Raw genomic sequence first — 22,187 nt, 5'->3', positions numbered from 1 at the left:
CAACTCTATCTCGATTACTTCATCTTGGTTCTTCATTGTTTTGTGGAGTTTCAATTGCGTTTTCATAAGTTAGTTTGTTTGAACTTACTTCTTTCCTTTCTTTACAAGGAAAGACATTTTCAAAGAATACGACATTCCTTGACTCCATGATTGTGCCACGTTCATCATTTATTTTAACGTTCGATTCTTGCGTTTTGCAACGCCATTAGATTGAGGTGAGTATGGGGCTGTCGTTTGATGAATGATGCCTGAAGTTAAGCAAAATTCTTCAAAAGGAGCCACATATTCTCCCCCTCGATCACTTCAAATCATTTTTATCTTTGAACTTCGTTGATTTTCAATCTCTGTCTTATATTTCTTGAAATCTTCGATTGCTTCATCTTTGCTTTTAAATAAATAAACATAACAAAATCTGGTGCAGTCATCAATGAATGTTATAAAGTACTTGTTGCCTACTCGAGTTTGTACCAATTTTAAGTCACAAGCATCAGTGTGTATTAACTCAAGTGGCGTAGTACTTCTTGTGACAGAATGGAATGGAGCTTTGACCATTTTCGCTTCAACAAAAATCTAACACTTGTTTTGTGGATTTCTTTTAAAAGTAGGTATTAAATTTAAATTTACAAGTCTTTGCAACGTGTTGAATTTAACATGCCCTAATCGTTCATGTCATATATCATAACTTTCAGTCAAGTAAACAGAACCGATAATTTTATTCTTTGCCTCAGGGCGGATAACATTCATTACATTCAATTTAAACAAACCACTATCTTGGTATCCTTTTACTACGAATACAACAGATTTGGTTAATACAAACTTATCAGATTCAAAAACCATTCTAAATCCTGCCTTGCTCAAAAGAGAACCAGAAACTATTTTTTCGAATGTCTGGCACATGCAGCACATTCTTGAGCGTCACCTCTTTTCCGGAGGTCATTTTCAACACCACATTCCCTACTCCAACGACTTTTAATGTTGCAGAGTTTCTCATAAATAGCTTTCTATCACCAACGGTGGTGTAGGTGGAATACATATCTCTTGCTGCATAAATGCGGCTCGTAGATGAAGTATCGATCCACCATTCTTTTGGATCAACCACAAAGTTGTTCTAAAAAATAACAGCACTTAGATCAATGTCAGAAATATCTAAAAGTAAATACATTTCTTCAACCATGTTTTCTTGCCTTGGTTTTTTATTTTTGTTGTTTTTCTTTTGAAGTCTGCAATCTCGTGCCATGTGATTCGGTTTGCCACAGTTGTAACAACTTCCTTGAAATTTTTTTGCTTTCCCCTTTTGCTTTCCATCATGGGGGAGCTTTCTTTTGTGACTAGTACTTGATTCTGTCATATTTGCTTTGGCCTTGGTTTCTATCACCTTTGTGTGTGACTTACCCTCGGTGTTTATGTTATCTTCCTCAATCCGAAGTCTTACAATGAGATCTTCAAGTTTCAACTTCTTGAATTTGTGCTTGAGATAATTCTTGAAGTCCTTCCACTGCGGTGGCAATTTCTCAATGATAGATGCTACTTGGAATGGTTCATTTATTTCCATCCCTTCGGCCAATAAGTCATGCAAGATAATTTGTATTTCTTGCACTTTACTCAACCCTGTTTTTGATTCTATCATCTTGAAGTCCAGAAATTTGCCAACTACAAATTTCATTATTCCTGCATCTTTGGTTTTATATTTCTTTTCCAAGGAATACCAGAGTTCCTTGGCTGTCTTGACAGATCAGTAAACTGTAAAGTGTGTCAACTAAACCATTCAGAATGTAGTTTCGGTAGAAGAAATCACTATGGTTCCATGCATCAACTGCAATTATTCTTTGGGTGTCAGAATCGCCTTCAATGACGACAGGGGGGTCCTCTTTGAGAAATCTGGATAGACTCAGTGTGGTAAGATAAAACAACATCTTCTGCTGCCAACGTTTGAAGTCGAAACCAAAAAACTTGGGTGGCTTTTCTCCATGAGAGGGGGATGAAGCGAGCGGAGTGAATGAGACAAGAGACATGTTCATAATCCGAGAATGAAAAAATTTCGTCTTGCGATTGTATGAGAAAGTTTTCCGGAATATGAACAAATCTGAACAACAATAGAAACAGTAACAGCTGCGGTAGGATAGTCGAGGCGAGAAATTATCTCTTTTCGCAAGACAAAATTTCCCGTTATTAGTGCTAAACATTGGCGGAAATTGTCTCTAAGATACAATGACTCACGAACGAGATATAGCAACACAACAAATATCTTGAACGTCAGCGAACAAAAAATATGCAGCAACTTTATTTGTAAAAGAGTGAGGAAATTGCAGAAAACCAAAAATCTCACGTTATACGTTATATCTTATAGGTTACTGCATTTTTAATCAGTTTATTTATAATAATGATGTCCAAGGAACATGTCCTTTAGTCGAAAGAAGCAACCTCATGCGAAAAAGCCCAAAAAGGGTCACACCTTTTCGGAGAACTCAGACGGTGCGCTCGAGTACAAAAACTTGCGCTCGAGCACGCAAAGTTTCATTGCCCACCACCTGGACAGACGGATGGCGCGCTCCAGCGCAAAAACCTGCGCTGGAGCACACAAATTTGGCCCATCTACTGCCTGGCCATCGCCAAGTGCGCTTGAGCGCAGAAGAATTTTTTTTTTCTTTATTTCGCCCGCATGAGGTGTTGTGCAACTTAAAAATAATAAAAATATTATTTTAATTAAATTTCCTCCAAAAAGAATAATAGGATCAGAAGACCCCACCCCACCTCATTGCGCCGAGCTGAGCTGACCGGCCGCGCGTGCGCTTGTGTGTTTGTTGTATCGACTAGCGTCTTGTCTTTGAACACTATCTAAAGATGGCTTCATTCAGTAAAATTCTTATGTTCTCTAAAGAGGATTTTGATTACTAGAAGATACGTATGCAAGCATATCTATCAGCAATGGATGATGACATGTGGTATGTTATCACTGATGGAGCTATTACCATCACCAAAGTCAACAATGATATAGCTATCATCGTTGGTGGACCTCAATAACTTGAGAAACCAAGAATTGAATGGACTTTTGAAGATAAAAAGAAGGTGAATCTTGAAAATGTGGCTAAGGACATATTGTCCAAGACTCTTGATATAAATACCTACAGGGAGATCAAGATGTGAAAAATAGGCAAAAAAATTTTGGAAAAGCTTATTCAACTTTGTGAAGGAAATGAGCAGACGAAGGAAATTAAGTTATCTATGGCAACTCAAAAAATTGACAATATTAAATTGAAGTCAGGAGAATCTATGATAGAATTTGATGAAAGAGTCAGTAGTATTGTGATCAAACTAAATGCCTTGGAAAAGACTTATCTAAACCGAGAAGTTATCTTAAAAGTTATGCGAGGACTCCCAAAATAATTGGATTTAAAGACCATGGCTATGAGAGAGTCAAAAGAGTTTAGAAATTAGAGTTCCATGATCTATTTGCTTATCTTAAAACTTATGAGTTTGAGTTAAAAACAGAGAAGAGGACCAGTCTACTTCTCAGTTGACTAAGGCACTGGCAGCGGTCAAAGTGGAACCCTCAGCTCCAGTAGAAAGAATAGTTGAACGGTTGAGCAGTGATTCTATGTCATTATTTGTAAGGAAATTTTGAAAATTCAAGAGGAAAAATCAAGAAGGATCATACAGAAGAAATTTTTAGAAAAGGGAATCAACTGAGGAACGAAGAGCATGCTTCAATTGTGGGAAAATAGGACATTTCATAGCAGACTATCCAAAACCCAAGAAAGATAAAAAGAGGTCAACTGAAAGTGGAAAGAAATATTATGAGAAGAAAAGAAGTTCTAGAGATCAACATAAATCATCCAAGAAGAAGCACGAGGCTCTGGTTGCTGAAGAAAACAAAGGCCAATGGGCAGACACCAACATTGAGTCAGATCAATTAGACTACTAATCTAGCTCAAGCGATGATGAAGAAGAAGTTACCTGCTTAATGGAAAATGATCATGAGGGTGCATCCACCAGTAAACAGATATTCGATTTTAGTTCTGATAAATTCACTCGAGGTGACCTAATCACAGCACTTCATGAAATGGCCGATGAGTATTAAAAACTATTAATAACATTGATGAAGTTAAAGCAAGGCAAAATTATATGCAAGACATCTCAACTGAGCCCAACTGGGAAGAGTCAGATGAGAAGATCAGTCATAAAACAGAAATTGTCAAGCTTGAAACTGAGAATATCACTACAAGAAAAAAGGCCAAAGACAACGCTTTTTCCGCGTTGTTAATGTCCATGAAAAAGCGTTGTCGTAGGCAGTGTTGTAAAAGACCATGCTCAAAGACAATGCGGAAAAAGCGTTGTCGTTTCCAGAAACGACAACGCTTAAAAAGCGTTGTCTTATCTAAAAACGACAACGCTTTTTAAGAGTTGTCTTTTATAAAAAGCGTTGTCGTTTCTGGAAAAGACAACACTTTTTAAGTGAAATGACAACGCTTAAAAAGCGTTGTCGTATCTAAAAATGACAAAGCTTTTTAAGCGTTGTCTTTTATAAAAAGCGTTGTCGTTTCTGGAAAAGACAACGTTTTTTAAGTGTCGTTGTATCTGGAAAAGACAACGCTTCAAAAAAGCGTTGTGTTTTCTAGTAAAGACAATGCTTTAAAAAGCGCTGTCTTTGTTCAAATAAAAAACAAAAAAAAAAAATTAATTCACAAATTTTCAATATTATAAGTCACTCAAAATTCAAAAATTTGTAAAATAAAATTTAATATAGAGTCTTCCAATATTATAATTCATTAAAATAAAAAAATAATCGAATTCTAATTTAATGAACACTAGGAAAAAACTATGCATTAATCTCGAAAAACTTTGATTCCTTCCTTCAGCACATGCTAGCATCCCGAGCTTTCATAAAAGCCGAAACAATCTCTTTTCCTTTAATTTGTATCTCCATACTGTAAATTATTAAAAATAAAAACAAACATAAAAAAAATATGAATAGATTAAAATAAAAAGTAAACTTAAAAAGATATTTATCAGTAAAAGAACATGAACTAGGACATAAAATTATCATTAAGAAAAGTACTCTAATGTTAAGCAATTCAGTAACCCCTTCGAATCCCTTGAAATGTTATTGCGTGCATTGTCTGGATGTCATATCGCTCACAGACCCTTGTTCCATTTTCAGTCCACCACATATCTGCCTCTTTCTATGTGAAGTATTTTCTACTGTAGGAAACAACAAAACTGCTGAGTGGGGTGACCGAGGTAAACTAGTACAAATTATAAACGACCGTCTCTAAGCAAAACTGCATCTTTAAGTTTATACACATCACTTATACAAGATTCAGATCATGAACACCATTCTAAGCAGAGAACTTAGAAAAGAAAAGAGTGATCGTCATGACACAGTGAGAAGCATATAGTCACGCTTTCTCAGTCCACAACTTCAATATCTAAACCTTGTAGGATCCTAATAAGGCAAGTTAACAAAGAACATAATAAAGACATACATATTGCAACATAATATCACTACACATTACAAAAATATAATGGCAGTATGTTAAAGTGCTTACTTTATTCTGTAGGTACTCTGCCCTTGTTGAGAGTGACTGGATGAGCGTATGTCTTTCCTATAAACATTTGATTAGTCTTAATATAGTTCAGTCCCAGTAACAGAAGAGAATAAATAGCTCATGTAGCACTAAACTTCAGGTATTCTTTACCAAAGTATTGTTGGTTTTGCAATAATAAAGAGTTTATTTAAAGAATTGGTTGATTCAGAAGTAGCTTACATGTAAATATCAGAACACCTAGCACTCTGTTGCATAACAAAGATTATTTGATATTGCAAATTAGCAAGGCCGAGCAATCCTTGAACGGGCAGTAATACTACTATGATTTTTCGTGTCTTTACCTGCAAATTAGCATGAATCCAGCTTCTCATAAATATTTGAGCGCTTCTTGGCAAAACAAAAACCACATTTCAGTTTCTTTCCATATATCTGCGAGGAAGTAAGTTGCGCACAAATCATCTTTGGATTTTTTTTAAAAAAAAGTCACTATAGCGAATTGTGCATTCGATAAGCATTCCCAACATATAGAGTACTGAACGGAAGTTACTTGAATGAACAAAATTTATTCCCGAAGTAGAGCTGGCAAGCATATTAAGCATCATCGATACTAGACAACAGAAAATTAATTATTCTTAACCACAGTCGAGGAGAATACCAATTTGGAGAAACAAGCAGCTCTATTTGCATGGCATATTGATTGTATTTCAGTAGATGGAAGAACATCTTGGACAATTTGTATTGCAAATTCATATTTTGCTATTGCCTCCTTATATTGTCCAGCTTAAAATAAGGAATTACCCTCCAGTTTGGCGTCATTTGATTTCTCTAACACTGAAAAATTAATCTCAAACAAAATATAAAACACAAAAGGCAGAGCTACATAATCTGGCCTTCATCCCATATGCACAGGAGATTTGCTACTGCTTCCTCACTTGAACTAAGACGAAATTAAAGTATAAAACACAAACATCTTCAGTTTAGCTACACCTTTCTCACCTCGTGAAATAAAACACAAACATCTTCAGTTTATATAACATCAAAGAAACAGATGAGACAGGAGAAATCTAGTGACCCTTATAGTCGTTCTGGATGAATACAAAGAAGAAACTTATTCATTAAGCATGTTGTGTTTGCACCAGAGCACTACCTCAAGAGAAAAAGAGTGTGTCAAGATCCAAGAATCAGGAGAGAATATTATTTTCAGACCAGAATTTAGGAAATTGAAAGGTGGAATTACTAAACGAAACAAAACTACTTCGAAGCTGATTCTCATTTCAACTTGAGATCACTTGTCAATTTTTTTAAAATTGACATTTGTTGCTGATAAAAACACAACAATAAACATATATTTTCAAAAGGTAACGTAAAAAACATTCTCTAGATTCTCTAGAAAACCATCCCAGATAGTTGTCAATAAAGTAAAGACTTTTCTACTTACCTATTGTAGCTGAGTTAAGTAGCCTCAGGTAGAAGAATTAATAGATTCCAGCCACTGCCACTGCATTGCAAATCTGCAGGGAAGAAACAGTAACAAGGAAAATAATAATTTTCAGCAAAAAAATTATCTGAATTAATATTTTATGAATAAATAAAGAAATTAAAGCACAAAAAATCAAACCATATTGCGAATAGAAAACAAAAACAAACAAGAACAACCACTCCCCTTCAAACCAAAACAAGAACCAACACGCAAAGGAAAAGACACGCACACAATCATCACAAACACCTAAAACCAGAAGAGTTTGAAACCGGTCGGTCTCAGATTCGGGTTTTAAAAGATGTTTCTATTCATGATGAGAAGAGAACTGTAAAAATTTGTAATGGAATCTAAACAAAGGGTTCATTAATATTAATTGATAATAGAAGCTTGAAGATTAAGAAAAACGATTCTTAAAAGCAGCGATATTATCACCCCAAGAAAAAAAAAGAGTAAAATAAACAACTCATGATGATTAATTTAATTAACGGATGAACACATTAAAAAACGCAGAAGGCAACAAGAACAGATCGATCTGAAACTGCTCGGAATTAGAACTCAAAGCTCATGAATAATGACTAATTGGTAACATATTCGCCAAACGCCTTAATTGTGAGGTTTTTGTGTAAAGTACTAGTTTTTTTTTTCAAATTCCTCTTCTGAATCAGAGTCATCATTCTTTTTCAAAGCTGCATTAGGTGCAAAATCATCTTTTTTTAAATTTTCCTACAAAATAGAAAATTACAGTACAGCAGAAGAGAGAAAAAGAAGATCCAAGGAGAAAAGGAATCAAAAACAAAGCAAAATTGGCATATCAAGCGAACAATATATTTGAACGTTCTTACCTCAGAAACAACACTCTCCTTGAAGTTGAATTTCTCAAAAACCTTTCTAAATTCCTCACTCAACTCACCATCTAATCCTGCTATCTCCGGCACATATTCAACCTCTACTAGCGGTAAAGATTTGCATGAAATAGAATCAGGTCCCCTGCTTGCTGGTAATAGGCTTCTGAAGAGGCTTAAGTAAAGCCACGATTTCGGTAAACGATGGCCTTAGCTTCGGATCTCTACAAATTTTAAGAAAAGGGATAGTTAGTTTCACTTAATAAACAATTCCAATAGTCCCAAGAATTTTAATGCAAAATTGTGATTTCGCTGCTTTAGAAAATGAAAGATCCTTTGCTATGATGACTCATCACATCAAGGTTCTATTTATGGCAATGCAATTTCAAGCAAGAACTAGTTCCAACACAGCATGTAAACGAGGCAAAATACATATAACACAAGCAATTTAAACAAAGATTAAAATATTAAGAAATTAAAATCTTCCGAGTCTGGACAAATCATCTTCCAAAGTAGAATGACACAATCGTTGAAGCTCATACGCCTCAAGTGCAGATTATTACTTCATATTTTTCAGTTGCTCTTCAAGCTTCATTCTATTGGCTAGAACGTGCTTAAAAGGCTGACAAAGATCCATACTGCTCGGTCATGAATAAGGCCACTCTACATGACATGTCTATGCTAATATGATGTATTTCTCATATAGTAGTCGATATCCCACCACAAACAGGTGGTATGATAGTCCTTATGGTAATCACTCTTCCACACCACCAACTGATGTTGCGTGATGCATATCTTTGATAGTAAAGTCACTTGAGATTATATATAAGCTAGTGATAATCAAAATTGAAGTTATGAAGACGCAAAGCAAGTCAAAACTGCTCCAACTTTCTTTTTTAAAAAGATATACACTTTAGCAGAAAACTTGACAACGGGTTTAACATTAAGCTTAAGACATAGAAACTTTATTCCAATCCTTCTTCTCGGCATACGGGCATAGTGATGGTAATCTTTAAAGCTTCTCTATTTTCTTCAAAACCTTTATGACTCTAATACCATATGAAAAATAGGAGAATTTTGTGGAAGCACATGTTATTGGTGTTTTGTTGATAAGGAAATTGCAAATACACGAGCTATTTTGTAGACTAAAATAACTAGATCTACAGTTAATCAAATGAATCTAACATGCTAATATAACTGAGAAAAATCCTAGTTACATCTAACAAATCACAATAATTTTTATTTTTTTATATAAGATAATATAGTCTTCAACAATTCATCATGACCAATTTCCCCTTCAAGTTTCTTAAACATGCAAAACTCCACTGAATTGTTCAGTAGAATCGTGTTTCAAAATTATTAACTTTCTATTTGTCATTATATTTCACTTTTAAGGAAACAGAGCAAGCGCAGTCGCAGTTGTAATGAAACTGTTCAGTGTTTTGTGTTTTAAAATCTCAATAGCCAAAAGAGGTTCATCAAAGAAAGTTTGTTAGAGGCTGAGATATAGTAAATATACCTTTCCAAACAAGGTAATATCTAATGAGAGGGTGGGCATCCTTATTAAAAAATAACAGCTTGGGACACAGGTAGGTCCATGCTTAGTCAACTGTTGCAATCAGAGTAGTAAGACTCTCGAGAATCTCTTTAAGGCAAGTAATATAAAGCAATCACGACCAATACAGTAACAATGAAATGGAAGAGAAGCAAACTGAAAGAAAAATCACTCACGTTTGCCAGCATTTCCTGATTATATCGGCTACAACTGGATCCATGTTATCTGGTATTTCAAGACGTCGATGCTGAAAGCCAACAACACCAACAACTTGCATTGGGTTCATTCCTCCCCAAGGTTGCTGCAAAGTGAAAAGCTCCCATAATATGACACCAAAACTATAAACATCGAATCTGCACCGAGTCAATCAACCGTAAAATAAAATCGAGATTTATTTGATGATGTATTATTTTTATGACCACGTGACTAACTAAGAGCAGACATACTTCTCATTTGATGGTTCATTTCTTAGAATTTCTGGTGCCATCCATTCTGCCTGAAGAAAGAGGATCACCAGAAGATCATCAGAGTTGTTGCTCACAGTTGCATTTATAGAAACCACCACTAGCAATCAGAAGTTGTGAGATGAATTTCAACTTCCAAGAGCTGAATCGAGAGAACAGGTAACAGAACAAAGGCATTTGTGAAAGCAGCGAAAAATGAACAAGAAAGTTGCCTTTTAAACCCTTAATTGATTTCCTAATGAATCAACACCAGTACAGCAAGTTTTTCGAATTGAGCCAAAAATAAAAACATTTTCCACTCGAAAAGCCATTCAATGACAAAATTTCAGTTTTTCTTCTCATGAATACAGTAAGCATAATATCGTGAGAAGAAAGGAAGTTCGAAGTCTAACAGTGAATCTGCTCCAAATAACAAAAAAGTTAAGAGGATGTCAAGCAGCAGGGAAAAACATGAACTAAGAATATGTTAACAGATAAGAAAGCACACAAGAAGAAAACTAGGCGGAAATACCCTCAAGATCAAGCAAGGCGAAGTACCTCAATGCAATCTCAAATCTGAAACTGCTCGGAATTAGAAATCAAAGCTCAGCAGTTAACAAGCTTCTCAGTCTCTGAATCATCGTCCAAACACAGCATCGAACACCTCCAAATACCATAAAGTCAAAGAAGAAGATGCAGCAGCAACAATGGCGATTCCCGCCAAGCTTTGATAATCTGCAACTCGAGTAGCAGTTTAAATCCAGTACTTGGAACAATATACCCAGTCCAAAATCTTCACAACCCACGAATAATCAGAGAAAACGAGCAAGAGATAAAGCAGATTACCCAAAATCAGAACAAGCCGTCACTTTCTCCCCCTCGTCTCCCAAGTTTAAACAGAGCAAGGTAGATCCGAAGTCTTCGCAAACTCTTCAACTACAAGAACAGAAACAATCGATGAATGATGGGAAAAGTAGAAGAATAGGGAGAAATAACCATTAACGGTTTGTCAAATTGTAATTGAAAGAGCTCAACAAGAAAGGGAATCGCGATGGAAGGGCTTGGGGATTTAGGGTTAATTATTCAGACGTTTAAAGAGGGACGCGAAGAAGGGTTTGGAAAATTTTGGGTTTTTTACGTTAAGGCAAAAAACATAAGTAATTTCAATTTTTATTTATTATTTAAAATTAAAAAAATGATTTATCTACAACACTTTTTAAAAAGTGTTGTAGTACATATAAAAAATAACGCTCAAAGACAAAAGCGTTGTCTTAGACCTAAAAAAACGCTTAAAGACAACGCTTTTTTAAAAAAGCGTTGTCTTTTATGAATTTTAAAAAAATAACGACAACACTTTTCCTTAAAAGCGTTGTAATTTAAAAAAAAGACAACATTTTTTACCAAAAGCTTTGTCTTTTAAGTGTTGTGTTTGAGCATTTTTGTTGTAGTTAATGAGCAACTTAAGACAAGTTGCATGAATCTTACAATTGAAAATCAACGATTGAATGAATTAGTAAGTTCAGGGAATTAAAATAGAAAAATATAAAAATAAAATATAATTAAATGCTAATAATATAGATCACGTAATAGTTTGATAAGATGTGGGACAATAAACTCCATACAGTTAGTATAGAATGCTATTCATATTAAATATAATAAAAATTAATATGAAAATATAAAATTAAATAAACAAAACAATATAGTAATATATATTGTATGATAATGAAAACAATCATAAGATATTTTTGGACGGAAAATGCCATGTTTTATTTTTAGCAGATTTTCTTCATATATATATATATAAAACAACATTATTCTAAGTTTTTTTTTTATTTTATCGCGAGATTTTATATTTAATGTACTCTGAGATTTTAATTAATAAAATTCTTATATTAAATTTTTTTTGTTTTAAGAATTTATTTACAAATTTTGTTGTAATTGTAGAATTACTCATTTATATATACATAGATAGGCAAACAACAAAAGTTAAAAACAAAAATTAAATTTTTTTATCACGATAAAATATATTCAAAATTTTTTAATTAAATCGTATTTATATCAATATTCTAAAATTTTTAGATAAAATAGTTTATCACTTATAATATCATCTTATTATTTGAATATTTAATAGCATCTCTATCTATAACTTTAAATTGAATAATATCTTATTTGTTTTTTAAAAAAAAATTTATGATATCTTTACTATTTTCGAAAATGCATTTTGGGCGAGAAAAGTCTTTTCTTTCTATTTCTAGTGACTTTTTTGTTTTAATATATATATATATATATATATATATATATATATACACACACACACACATAGATAGGCAAGCAATAGACGTTAAAAGCAAAACTTAAATTTTTTTTATCGCGATAAATTATATTTAAAAATTTTAAATTGGACGTATTTTTATCTATATTCTAAAATTTTTAGATGACATAGTTTATCACTTATAATATCATTTTATTTTTTGAATGTTCAATAGCAACTCTATCTATAACTTTAAATTGAATAATATCTTGTTTGTATTTTTAAATTTTATAATATCTTTACTATTTTTGAAAATGTATTTTTGGCGGAAAAAGTCTTTTATTCCTATTTCTAGTGACTTTTTTGTTTATATATATATATATATATATAGGTACAAGGAAAATTGATTTGAAACAAAATTTTCATTTCTCACTCCAAAGTAATAATTAAACTGATAAAATATATACTACGTAAAATTTTATCAAAATTATATTCCAAAAAATCCAATATGTACAATAACTATTAACGACGTCTATTCAACAATTAAAAAGAAACTAGAATATAAACAATCTTCTTTATGCTCCGTTTTCAACAGCTAAAGTAAAAAAAAATCACTTTTCGATTCTTGCAGGCGATAATGGGTAAACTGGGTTTTGCGAGTTCATGGATTGGAAAAATTATAAACCGTATTAACTCGGTATAGTATAGCTTCACGTTGAATCAGGATGTTTTTGGGACGATCAAACCGCAAAGAGGGCTACGACAAGGGGATCCCCTATCCCCTTATCTATTTGTGATTTGCGCACATCGATTATCATCTATGCTTACAGCTTTGGAATCACGTCGTGCCTTTCAAGGCATACGGATTTCTAACTCCTGCCCAACAATATCCCACTTGTTCTTTGCCGATGACATCTTAATATTTTTCAAAGAGAAAACATCCAACAGTGCTATCATCTGAGACTGTCTGAGCCAATAAGAAAAAGCTTCGGGTTAGTTAATCAATTTCGAAAAATCTGCACTGTCATTCAGTCGTAATACCCCATCAGCAGATATCAATGCAATCAAAGGGACTTTATCTATACCATTGGTCCAAGTTCATGATGTGTATTTAGGACTCCCGACATTTTCGATGCGAAGCAAGAGATTACAGTTCTCCTTCCTAAAGGAAAGAGTAACAAAACGAATATGGAGTTGGGGGCACAAGATATATTCGGTTGGAGGTAAGGAGGTGCTCATCAAATCGGTACTAGAAGCTATTCCTTGTTATGCTATGTCTTGTTTCCGAATACCGATATCAATATGCGAGGATATTGAGATGGAGTGCGCTAATGTTTTGTGGGGGATGGAGGATGGAAAGAAGCACATGCACTGGAAAAGGTGGATAAGTCTGTGTCAACCGAAATGGAGAGGTGGTTTTGGATTCCGATGGCTAATTCCCTTCAATCAAGCACTCCTGGCTAAACAATCTTGTAACAGACTTTTCACAGACTAATAGGCAAGAATTCTTTCATCATCATAGGATTCGCAACCTTTGGTATAAGTGTGACAATTGTATAATTCCACATCGTCAAGGAGTTACCATCACTGATCATTCAGAATACCGAGTACCGCCACCGTGATATCTCTACCGACTATATCCCAAAATTTTTGATAGAAAAATGCTGACATACCATCAAGACCTGGTGCTTTATCCTTATGCATATCAAAAAGTTCTTTTTTCACTTCAGCTGTTGAAAACGGAGCACAAGAAGATTGTTCAAATTCTGGTTTACAATCGTATTGGTTGATATACATTTGGTTGTGGGTGGCCTGCATGCATTAACTCATCACTATCCACCATTTGATGAGAGAAGTCCAGTAATGGATCGAATGAACACAATAATAATAAATAACCAGGGTTAGAATTTGTCCATTAATAGATCAGAACAAGAAAGCTGGTGCGAAGTGATAATAGCAGAAATAAAAATCTAAGCTGCTAAAGTAATGAAATAAACGAGTGAAGGGACATTTATATTTTATAATCATAATTTCATATGTCATTGTTTGAATAACATCTCGAGAAAATATGGATGAGGGAACTTGTATCATTGTTAATTAGTGTTGGAGATGGTAATTTAATGTACTACGGCTAATTTTCATTTTAAAATTTTTATTTATCTTCTTTATCAATATATCCTTATTAACTAAATCATGAAATTGTACGATAATTTTTTGAATATATTAACTAAGAATAAAATAGAATTTGTATACATAATTTGTATTCCAAATATTTTTTTAATAAAAAAAAGAAAAAAAAAGTAAGATTATATAATCGAGACGGATGGAGCACATGTGTGTATTTGCATATGTATGTTGTTGAAGTTGGTGGACGCCAATTTTCAACGTTTCCTCACATACTCAAACTTCACCTGCCCAAAATATATATCCACAAAATTTGAAACAAACCACAAATGTAAAAGTCACAACTTCAAAAACCCAAATCATATTCCTCCCTCCAAAATCTGTTTCCACCATTGCTACAAATACATCCAAATTACTCCATTTTCTTTTGCCACCAATCGATCTATTTTGTTTGTTGAAAGTGATGCAATAAGAAGAGAATACCCCTCCATTTTATCCAAATAAACACATCCCAGATGCTCAGGATATACAATCTCGCATGGAAAAGACCCATGAGTGCAGGATTCCTTTAATGGACATGCATTAATCACTTTTACTTGGATTCATTGCCCCTTTCAAGGGATTTCAGGCTACAAATTCAATCCCCTGTTTTAATATCTGGGTTTTTGCCAAGTAATCGAAATAAATATTTAGCCGCTCTAGGTAAAGTATTCGAGTCTGGATCCAAGATCTTGAGAAGCCACTTTAGATAGATTTGATTCTTCTTGCCTCTTAGTATTTTATTTTACATTTTTAATATTTCCATTAATGTATTTAGCAATTTTTATTGGTTTATAGATTTCACTAATTGGGAGAGTTTGAATAAAATCGAATCAAAATGAAGTGGAACGGTTCGGATATTGGAACGTATATTTCTAAGATAAGAACCAAAATCAGATTGTGTAAACCCAGTATAATGGATCAATGAACACAATAATAATAACAAATTAGGATTAAAAAATTGTTCAGTAATAGATAAGAACAGGAAAGCTGGAGCTTTGAGAATGTATCTATGATTATGTTTGGGATTGCACTTTTGCATATATTTTTGTGCAATATATATTTATGAATTATAGGTTTTTTCAACCAAGGTACTGCCTTATGTTTGTTTATTGAATTTTGTCAAATATTTCAAGAAAGTAACTTTAAGTACGGAATATTCGATCTCCTCTAACGAATCATTATTCATGAGACGAGTCAACCTTACACATATTTAAAATAAAAAATTGGGTAACCTAAATAGATGATTCGTCTCACAAAATTGACCCGTGCAACCTTCTCAACATAGTTTTTTTGTTCCTCCAAAAAATCCCATTGTCGAACTTCCTAAGCTTAATTGTTCAACGCAATTCATTTCCATTTGCAATCAGATTTCATAAGGTAACAAGATCACGCAATATGATTGATAGGAGTCTTTTTCCCATGTTTTATTGTTCGGTTTCTAGGTGTTTTGCATTAGTTTCATGTCGTCTTCTTCGTATTTTTCCAATTTTGTTTGCATGTAGTGTATTTATGTGCTTTGTTTACTCCTATTGATTTATGGTTAAATATGTTGGGTGCAGAGAATGCCGGTGAAAATGACGAATCAACGGGAATAATTCAAATTCTTTCAGAGACATTTCAAAATTATGCAGTTGGATTCCAAAACCTATAAATAGACTTCTTGATCAGATGAAGCAGAACTTTTGCCCAATTGTTATTCTCGCGTACATTTGAATACTCAAGTTCTCAAATCTCTGAAGCAATTTGATCAAGAAACTTGAAGCACAACACTCAAACGATTATTTTGATCATTCAAGGATCATCTTTGTGCAAGTTCAAAAAGAGTTTGTAATATTTACATTCTATCAGTCTAGTACTGAAACTGAGTTGTGAACTACAACTTCTAAAATAGGTTGTTGTGTGTAAGTCCTATTCTTAGAGTGGGGTTTTGCAATTGTATTTTAAAATTCAAAGTGTTCTCGTGTTATCCTTTCGAATAGAAAGAAGGGGTGACGTAGGAGTAATTGAAATCTCCGAACATCCATAAACATTTCACTGTGTCATTTATCAGTTTACATACAAACCATCAATCTTGCATACTCATTTAGACTAAATGTTTAGAATCTGCATTTTGACATATTTTCACACATTCAATTTTTTGTCAATTTACATTTGACACCAAGATAATATTAGAACTTCATCACTAAACTAATCAAGTCAAAGATCAGCACAATCGAAATACATAAGAAAAAATGAAGGCAAATTTTTTTGTCAAACGGTCTCAGGAGTAATTTTCGTAAAACTGTCACCCATAAAAAATATTAATTTTTGTGTCAAATTTTTTTCTTAATTATAAATATAGGCATAGTTAACTCGTCTCAATGATAAAATCTCTAAAACATCTCACAAGAAAATTACTAAAAATTAATGCGTTCAAGATCCAGTATAAAAAAAAACCATAAAATTATAGTAAGTTTCATATAAATGTAATAATAACAAAATTATAATGATAAATTATATTAAATAAATACATATCATATTTGTTTGTATAAAATAATATAAATATTACTTAATACAAATATGTCAATCGATAAATTTTATATTAAAATATAATGTCAGAATATAAATAGATAATAAAATGATATTGTTTTTTATCTATCTACATAAAGGATGTTAATAAAATCATAATTCATCGATAAATAAATCATATGCATAATTAAATATATAGTTAGCATCGAAAAGTATGTGTAGAGGGTGGGTGGGTGAAGGAGGGGGGGGGGGGGGGAGGATGAATACACAATTTTAAAATTTTCTCTAAACTTTATATGCTCAAGGAAGGAATCAAGATTAGAACTTGCTTAAAACACAATTCTACTCGAAGGATCTGATAAGATCAGGTGAAAGAATCTTCCTCACAAAATTGAATTGGAAATCTTAAGACATATCAGATGTAAATGCAGTAAGTAAAAGTATAAGGAAAGAGATTTTTTATGGAAGTTCGGAGCTCAATCTCATACGTCTCTCTTCTTTTGTTTTCAGAAGGATTTTACTATAAGACTTTTATTTATACAACTCCTTGCACAAACCCATTCTGGTATAGGATTTATCCGATGCCTAACAAAGAACTCCTAGTACAACTCTTCTCAATACAGATCATAATCTGTTTAAAGATGGAAGTCACAAAAGTGTGCTTTGAAAATTCTATCTGCTACATCAATGAATTAATTTGGTTTTGATCGATCTGATAGCAGCAAAAATTCACTCAGACACTGAATTTTCAACTTCGATCTGTTGCTCAAGAAAACAGAGTTATATTTTGAAGCTATATATGTCCCATCATTTTTCCTCCAATCACCAGCCCATCAGTTTGAATATGCCTCTCTACGGAAAAAGTCTACCAGTTCACCAAAAAAAACCAAGGGCAGCAACTCTAGCTCCGCAGTTGATGAAATTGTTGAAGTTGAATCAGCACCTAAGTTAGAGTAAATTTTATCTCACTCTAAAGCAGGACCATCTTCAACCCAAAACAAAGGCAAAGACAAGATCATTGAAGAACCAAATGCTAACTTATCAAACTCCAAAGCCCAAAGAACTGAATTTTTAAGTATTTTATGCCAAGAAAATCTCCAATGAAAATGAAGCTGACTGTCCACCAATCACTGATTTGGATGATGAATTAATTGAAGCCTTATCAGGAATGGACGCATCTTTGGGAAATATTTCCAGAGATCTTTAAGCACTCAAAGGGAATCAGCAGCAAACAGGAGCTAATATGATTTATCTTCGAAACTCTCTGACTTCTAAAATAGTTAAATTATAAGAAAAGTTTGCATTTTTTGATGAAATTTTTATAAACTTCAGTCAAGTTAACTCTTCATTATCTCAACTTTAAAAGTCACACACATCTTTTGAGACCAAAGTTGATACTTTAGCAGCAAGTGTTCATTCTATTTAAAAATCTATCAAATACATCTTTCAAGGTCTGACAAGATAGATTGAATCCTTAAAATCCATCTCAATACAGATTGAACCTTAGACAGACCTAACCAGACATATCTTGTGTTCTTCTTCACAAACAAATCAATCAGTCGCAGAGTATATGGGTCAGTCTCCTCGGCACCCTGTCATCATCATTCCAGACCTCCATACTCTCGCCGTTAGATTTCTTAGTTGTCTCTCTTACATTATGTTATCCACCCTTGTATCTATCGTGTGTTTATCAAAAAGGGGGGAAATAGTTCAATCATCAGCATCAGCTTAAGCTTAGTCCAACTCTCTTCAGTTTATTACTATTAGTTCAGTTCATCTCATTTTTTCAAATCAGAATATAACTTAAACTGATGATAATGGTGCACAATTCTATGTTTTGAAAAACACAAAAATGGGGGGAAATTTTTGGGAATTAAGTTTTGGTGGGTTTCAAAAACTAAACTGATACGACGTAAACTGTTGGAAACTAAGTTTATTGTTTTCTAAAGAGCCAAACTATTACCATACATCAGTTGAGCACCAAATCGAATCCATCAAGGAAAAGAGCGATTTTATTAAAGCCTGAAAAAGAAAAATACGAATTTACAAAAGAAGATCCAAATTGTTCACTCTCGAAGACAGATGTCGAACTGATGCTATAAAGCTGAGAACTAAACTGATACCAAATTGATGGGATGAATTTATAGACAAATTTGAGTACCAAACAGATATCAAGAAGACAAATGCCAAATAAGTAGACTGATCAACTCTAACAACCCAAATAATACAACAGTCTACCATCGCGATTAGGGGTGAATAAAATTTTTTGTACTCTGAAACCTCTACAACATAGCGTCGCGATCCCAAAATATGTTGGGTGCAGAGAATGTCGGTGAAAATGACGAATCAATGGGAATAATTCAAATTCTTTCAGAGACATTTCAAAATTATGACAGTTGGATTCAAAAACCTATAAATAGACATCTTGATCAGATGAAGCAGAACTTTTACCCAACTGTTATTCTCGGGTAAATTTGAATACTCAAGTTCTCAAATCTCTGAAGCATTTTGATCAAGAAACTCTAAGAAAAACACTCAAACGATTATTCTGATCATTCAAGGATCATCTTTGTGCAAGTTCAAAAAGATTTTGTAATATTTACATTCTATCAGTCGAGGACTGAAACTGAGTTGTGAACTAGAAGTTCTAAAATAGGATGTTGTGTGTAAGTCATATTCTTAGAGTGGGGTTTTGCAATTGTATTTTAAAATTCAAAGTGTTCTCGTGATATGCTTCCGAATAGGAAGAAGGGGTGACGTAGGAGTAATTTAAATCTTCAAACATCCATAAACAATTCACTGTGTCATTTATCAGTTTACATACAAACCATCAATCTTAAATACTCATTTAGACTAAATGTTTAGAATCTGCATCTTGACATATTTCTGCAGATTAAATTATTTGTCAATTTACATTTGATAGCAAGATAAGATTAGAACTTCATCACTAAACTAATCAAGTCAAAGTTCAGCTCAATCAAAATACATAAGAAAAATATAAGGCAAAAGTTTTTGTCACACGGTCTCACGAGGTATTTTTGTAAAACTGTCACCTATAAAAAATATTAATTTTTGTGCCAAAATGTTTTCTTCATTATAAATATAGGCATAGTTAACTCGTCTCAATGATAAAGTCTCTAAAACATCTCACAAGAAACCTACTAAAAATTAATGCGTTCAAAATCCAGTATAAAAAAAAAACCATAAAATTATAGTAAGTTTCGTATAAATGTAGTAATAAAAAAATTATAATGATAAATTATATTAAATAAATCATATCATATTTTTTTGTATAAAATAATATAAATATTATCAATCGATAAATTATGTATTCAAATAAATAAATATGTATCATATTTTTTTGAATAAAATAATATAAATATTACTTAATACAAATATATCAATCGATAAATTATATATTCAAATATAATGTCATAATATAAATAGATAATAAAATGATATTGTGTTTTTATCTATCTACATAAAGGATATGTTAATAAAATCATAATTCAATAAATAAATTATATGCATAATTAAAATATATAGGGAGGGTGGGTGGGTGAGGGGGGAGGGGGGTGAATACACAATTTTAAAATTTTCTCTAAAATTTATATGCTCAAGGCAATAATCAAGATTAGAACTTGCTTAAAGCACAATTCTGCACGAAGGATCAGATAAGATCAGGTGAAAGAATCTTCCTCACAAAATTGAATTGGAAATCTTAAGATAGATCAAATGTAAATGCAGTAAGTAAAAGTATAAGGAAAGGGATTTTTATGGAAGTTCGGAGCTCAATCTCATATGTCTCCCTTCATCTGTTTTCAGAAGGACTTTACTAGAAGACTTTTATTTATACAACTCCTTGCACAAACCCATTTTGGTATAGGATTTATCTGATGCCTAAACAAGAACTCTTAGTACAACTCTTCTCAATACAGATCATAATCTGTTTAAAGATGGAAGTCACAAAAGTGTGCTTTGAAAATTCTATCTGCTACATCAATGAATTAATTTGGTTTTGATCGATCTGATAGCAACAAAAATGCACTCTAACTCTGAATTTTCAACTTTAATCTGGTGCTCAAGAAAACAGAGTTAGATTTTGACGCCATATATGTCCCATAATTTTTCCTCCAATCACCAGCCCATCACTTTGAATATGCCTCTCTATGGAAAAAGTCTACCAATTCTCCAAAAGAAACCAAGGGTAGCAGCTCTAGCTCCGCAGTTGATGAAATTGTTGAAGTTGAATCAGCACCTAAGTTAGAGAAAATTTTATCTAATTCTTAAGTAGGACCATCTTCAACCCAAAACAAAGGAAAGACAAGATGATTGAAGAACCAAATGCTGACTTATCAAACTCCAAAGCCCAAAGAACTGAATTTTTAAGTATTTTGAGACATATTCATGAATCTTTGATTTTAATAAATTGAATTTCTATAGATTAATTGTGTTTCTAGAATTTAATGTCTTCTTAATTTATTGGCCATAAATTGAGTTGTTATATTTACTTAGAATCATTGCTCGGGAGAGGGGATTTTGAGTAGGATCAATAGGAACTACACTGTTAATTGTTTATATAGCTCGGGAGAGTATATAGCTTTAATAGAACCTTTAAGGAACATCATTTTACACATATCACTACATCTAGATTTTTAATAGGGATATTGAAATCGAATTGTAGTTGATACACTCTATTTGTTGCTCGGGAGAGGGGAATAGAATAATCTAAGTGTTCTTGGTTATTAATCGAAGGAAATTCATAAAATAAATTAATTAGGATTGAATATTGTCGAGACCAAGTGAAATAAAAACCTCTGAACTATTTTTCTCTGATTGATAATTCCTCGAAATTTGTGTGTGTGTGAGCTTGATAATTTCTCTTTATTTATTTTATTTATTCTGAAAAATTCTCGAAGTTTGATTTTCTAGATAAAATTCAGACTATTTTAATTACAAGTATTGAATATTTTCATTTTACTCCATGTGGGATCGACACTCACTCTTTCACTATACTAAAACTTGACACTAGTACGCTTGCGAGAAAAATTTCACAACAAGTTTTTGGCACCGTTGCCGGGGAGTAATTTTGATTATTTTTTTAGTCTTGTTACCAATTAGTCGAAGTTTTAATTTAGAGTTTTCTTTATTTTGATTTAAGTACTAATAAATTGCTATTGTTCTTAATTGCAGTTTATGCGAAGATCTCAAAGTGCGATTTCTTTGCTCTTTGATCCAGAGATTGAACGAACTGCAAGAGCTTTGAGAAAAGCTAGGAGAGAAGAACAATTAAACATGGCTGAAGAAGATTTCAATGAATTGCCTTTGGTGCCAATTAGAGATCATTTCAGGCCAACGATCCAGGCTCACTATTCTGGAATCTCTAGAGGGACAAT

At 32.9% G+C, this 22,187-nt stretch overlaps 2 protein-coding genes across 6 annotated transcripts; both read right to left on the bottom strand.

The window, feature by feature from the left end:
- Nucleotides 1–838: 838 nt before the first annotated feature.
- Nucleotides 839–2,012, bottom strand: LOC140879213 (uncharacterized). Its single transcript, XM_073282887.1, has 3 exons — nt 1,707–2,012; nt 1,376–1,627; nt 839–1,108 (listed from the first exon to the last, which is right to left on the bottom strand). Exons 1-3 carry the CDS (start codon nt 2,010–2,012, stop codon nt 839–841), a joined length of 828 nt encoding a protein of 275 aa, XP_073138988.1.
- Nucleotides 2,013–4,810: 2,798 nt separating this feature from the next.
- On the bottom strand, nt 4,811–10,957 carry LOC140882476 (probable serine/threonine-protein kinase SIS8). Of its 5 annotated transcripts, XM_073288512.1 has the most exons (11): nt 10,713–10,957; nt 10,425–10,601; nt 9,870–9,919; nt 9,600–9,776; nt 7,869–8,092; nt 6,985–7,057; nt 6,202–6,483; nt 5,888–5,975; nt 5,547–5,603; nt 5,057–5,199; nt 4,811–4,925 (listed from the first exon to the last, which is right to left on the bottom strand). In XM_073288512.1, the coding sequence occupies exons 3-5, from the start codon at nt 9,908–9,910 to the stop codon at nt 8,005–8,007; spliced, it is 306 nt and encodes a 101-aa protein (XP_073144613.1). In that variant the 5' UTR covers nt 9,911–9,919; nt 10,425–10,601; nt 10,713–10,957; the 3' UTR covers nt 4,811–4,925; nt 5,057–5,199; nt 5,547–5,603; nt 5,888–5,975; nt 6,202–6,483; nt 6,985–7,057; nt 7,869–8,004. The 5 variants fall into 5 exon arrangements, 4 of the variants coding, with proteins under 4 accessions (XP_073144613.1, XP_073144615.1, XP_073144616.1 ...); XR_012150223.1 differs by lacking the exon at nt 9,870–9,919 and having other exon boundaries at nt 9,600–9,724; XM_073288514.1 differs by having other exon boundaries at nt 10,425–10,957.
- Nucleotides 10,958–22,187: the final 11,230 nt, after the last annotated feature.

Source organism: Henckelia pumila, chromosome 2 (assembly GCF_033568475.1).
Source record: "Henckelia pumila isolate YLH828 chromosome 2, ASM3356847v2, whole genome shotgun sequence".
In the NCBI taxonomy this organism is placed as follows: Eukaryota; Viridiplantae; Streptophyta; class Magnoliopsida; order Lamiales; family Gesneriaceae; genus Henckelia; species Henckelia pumila.
The sequence above is the reverse complement of the archived record's forward strand: the minus strand, read 5'-3'. Positions and strand labels throughout refer to the sequence as shown.

Bases quoted from the DNA above. Each gene is read 5' to 3' on its own strand.
- LOC140879213 (XM_073282887.1), bottom strand. From the start codon at position 2,012: ATGTCTCTTGTCTCATTCACTCCGCTCGCTTCATCCCCCTCTCATGGA. The intron at 1,628-1,706 runs GTATTCCTTGGA...CTGGACTTCAAG, and splicing joins AAGACAGCCAAGGAACTCTG to ATGATAGAATCAAAAACAGG. The intron at 1,109-1,375 runs GTGATAGAAACC...GTTATTTTTTAG, and splicing joins AGGGTAAGTCACACACAAAG to AACAACTTTGTGGTTGATCC.
- LOC140882476 (XM_073288514.1), bottom strand. From the start codon at position 9,910: ATGGCACCAGAAATTCTAAGAAATGAACCATCAAATGAGAA. The intron at 9,777-9,869 runs GTATGTCTGCTC...GACTCGGTGCAG, and splicing joins AATGAACCATCAAATGAGAA to ATTCGATGTTTATAGTTTTG. The intron at 8,093-9,599 runs GTGAGTGATTTT...TAAAATTTGTAG, and splicing joins ATCAGGAAATGCTGGCAAAC to AGATCCGAAGCTAAGGCCAT.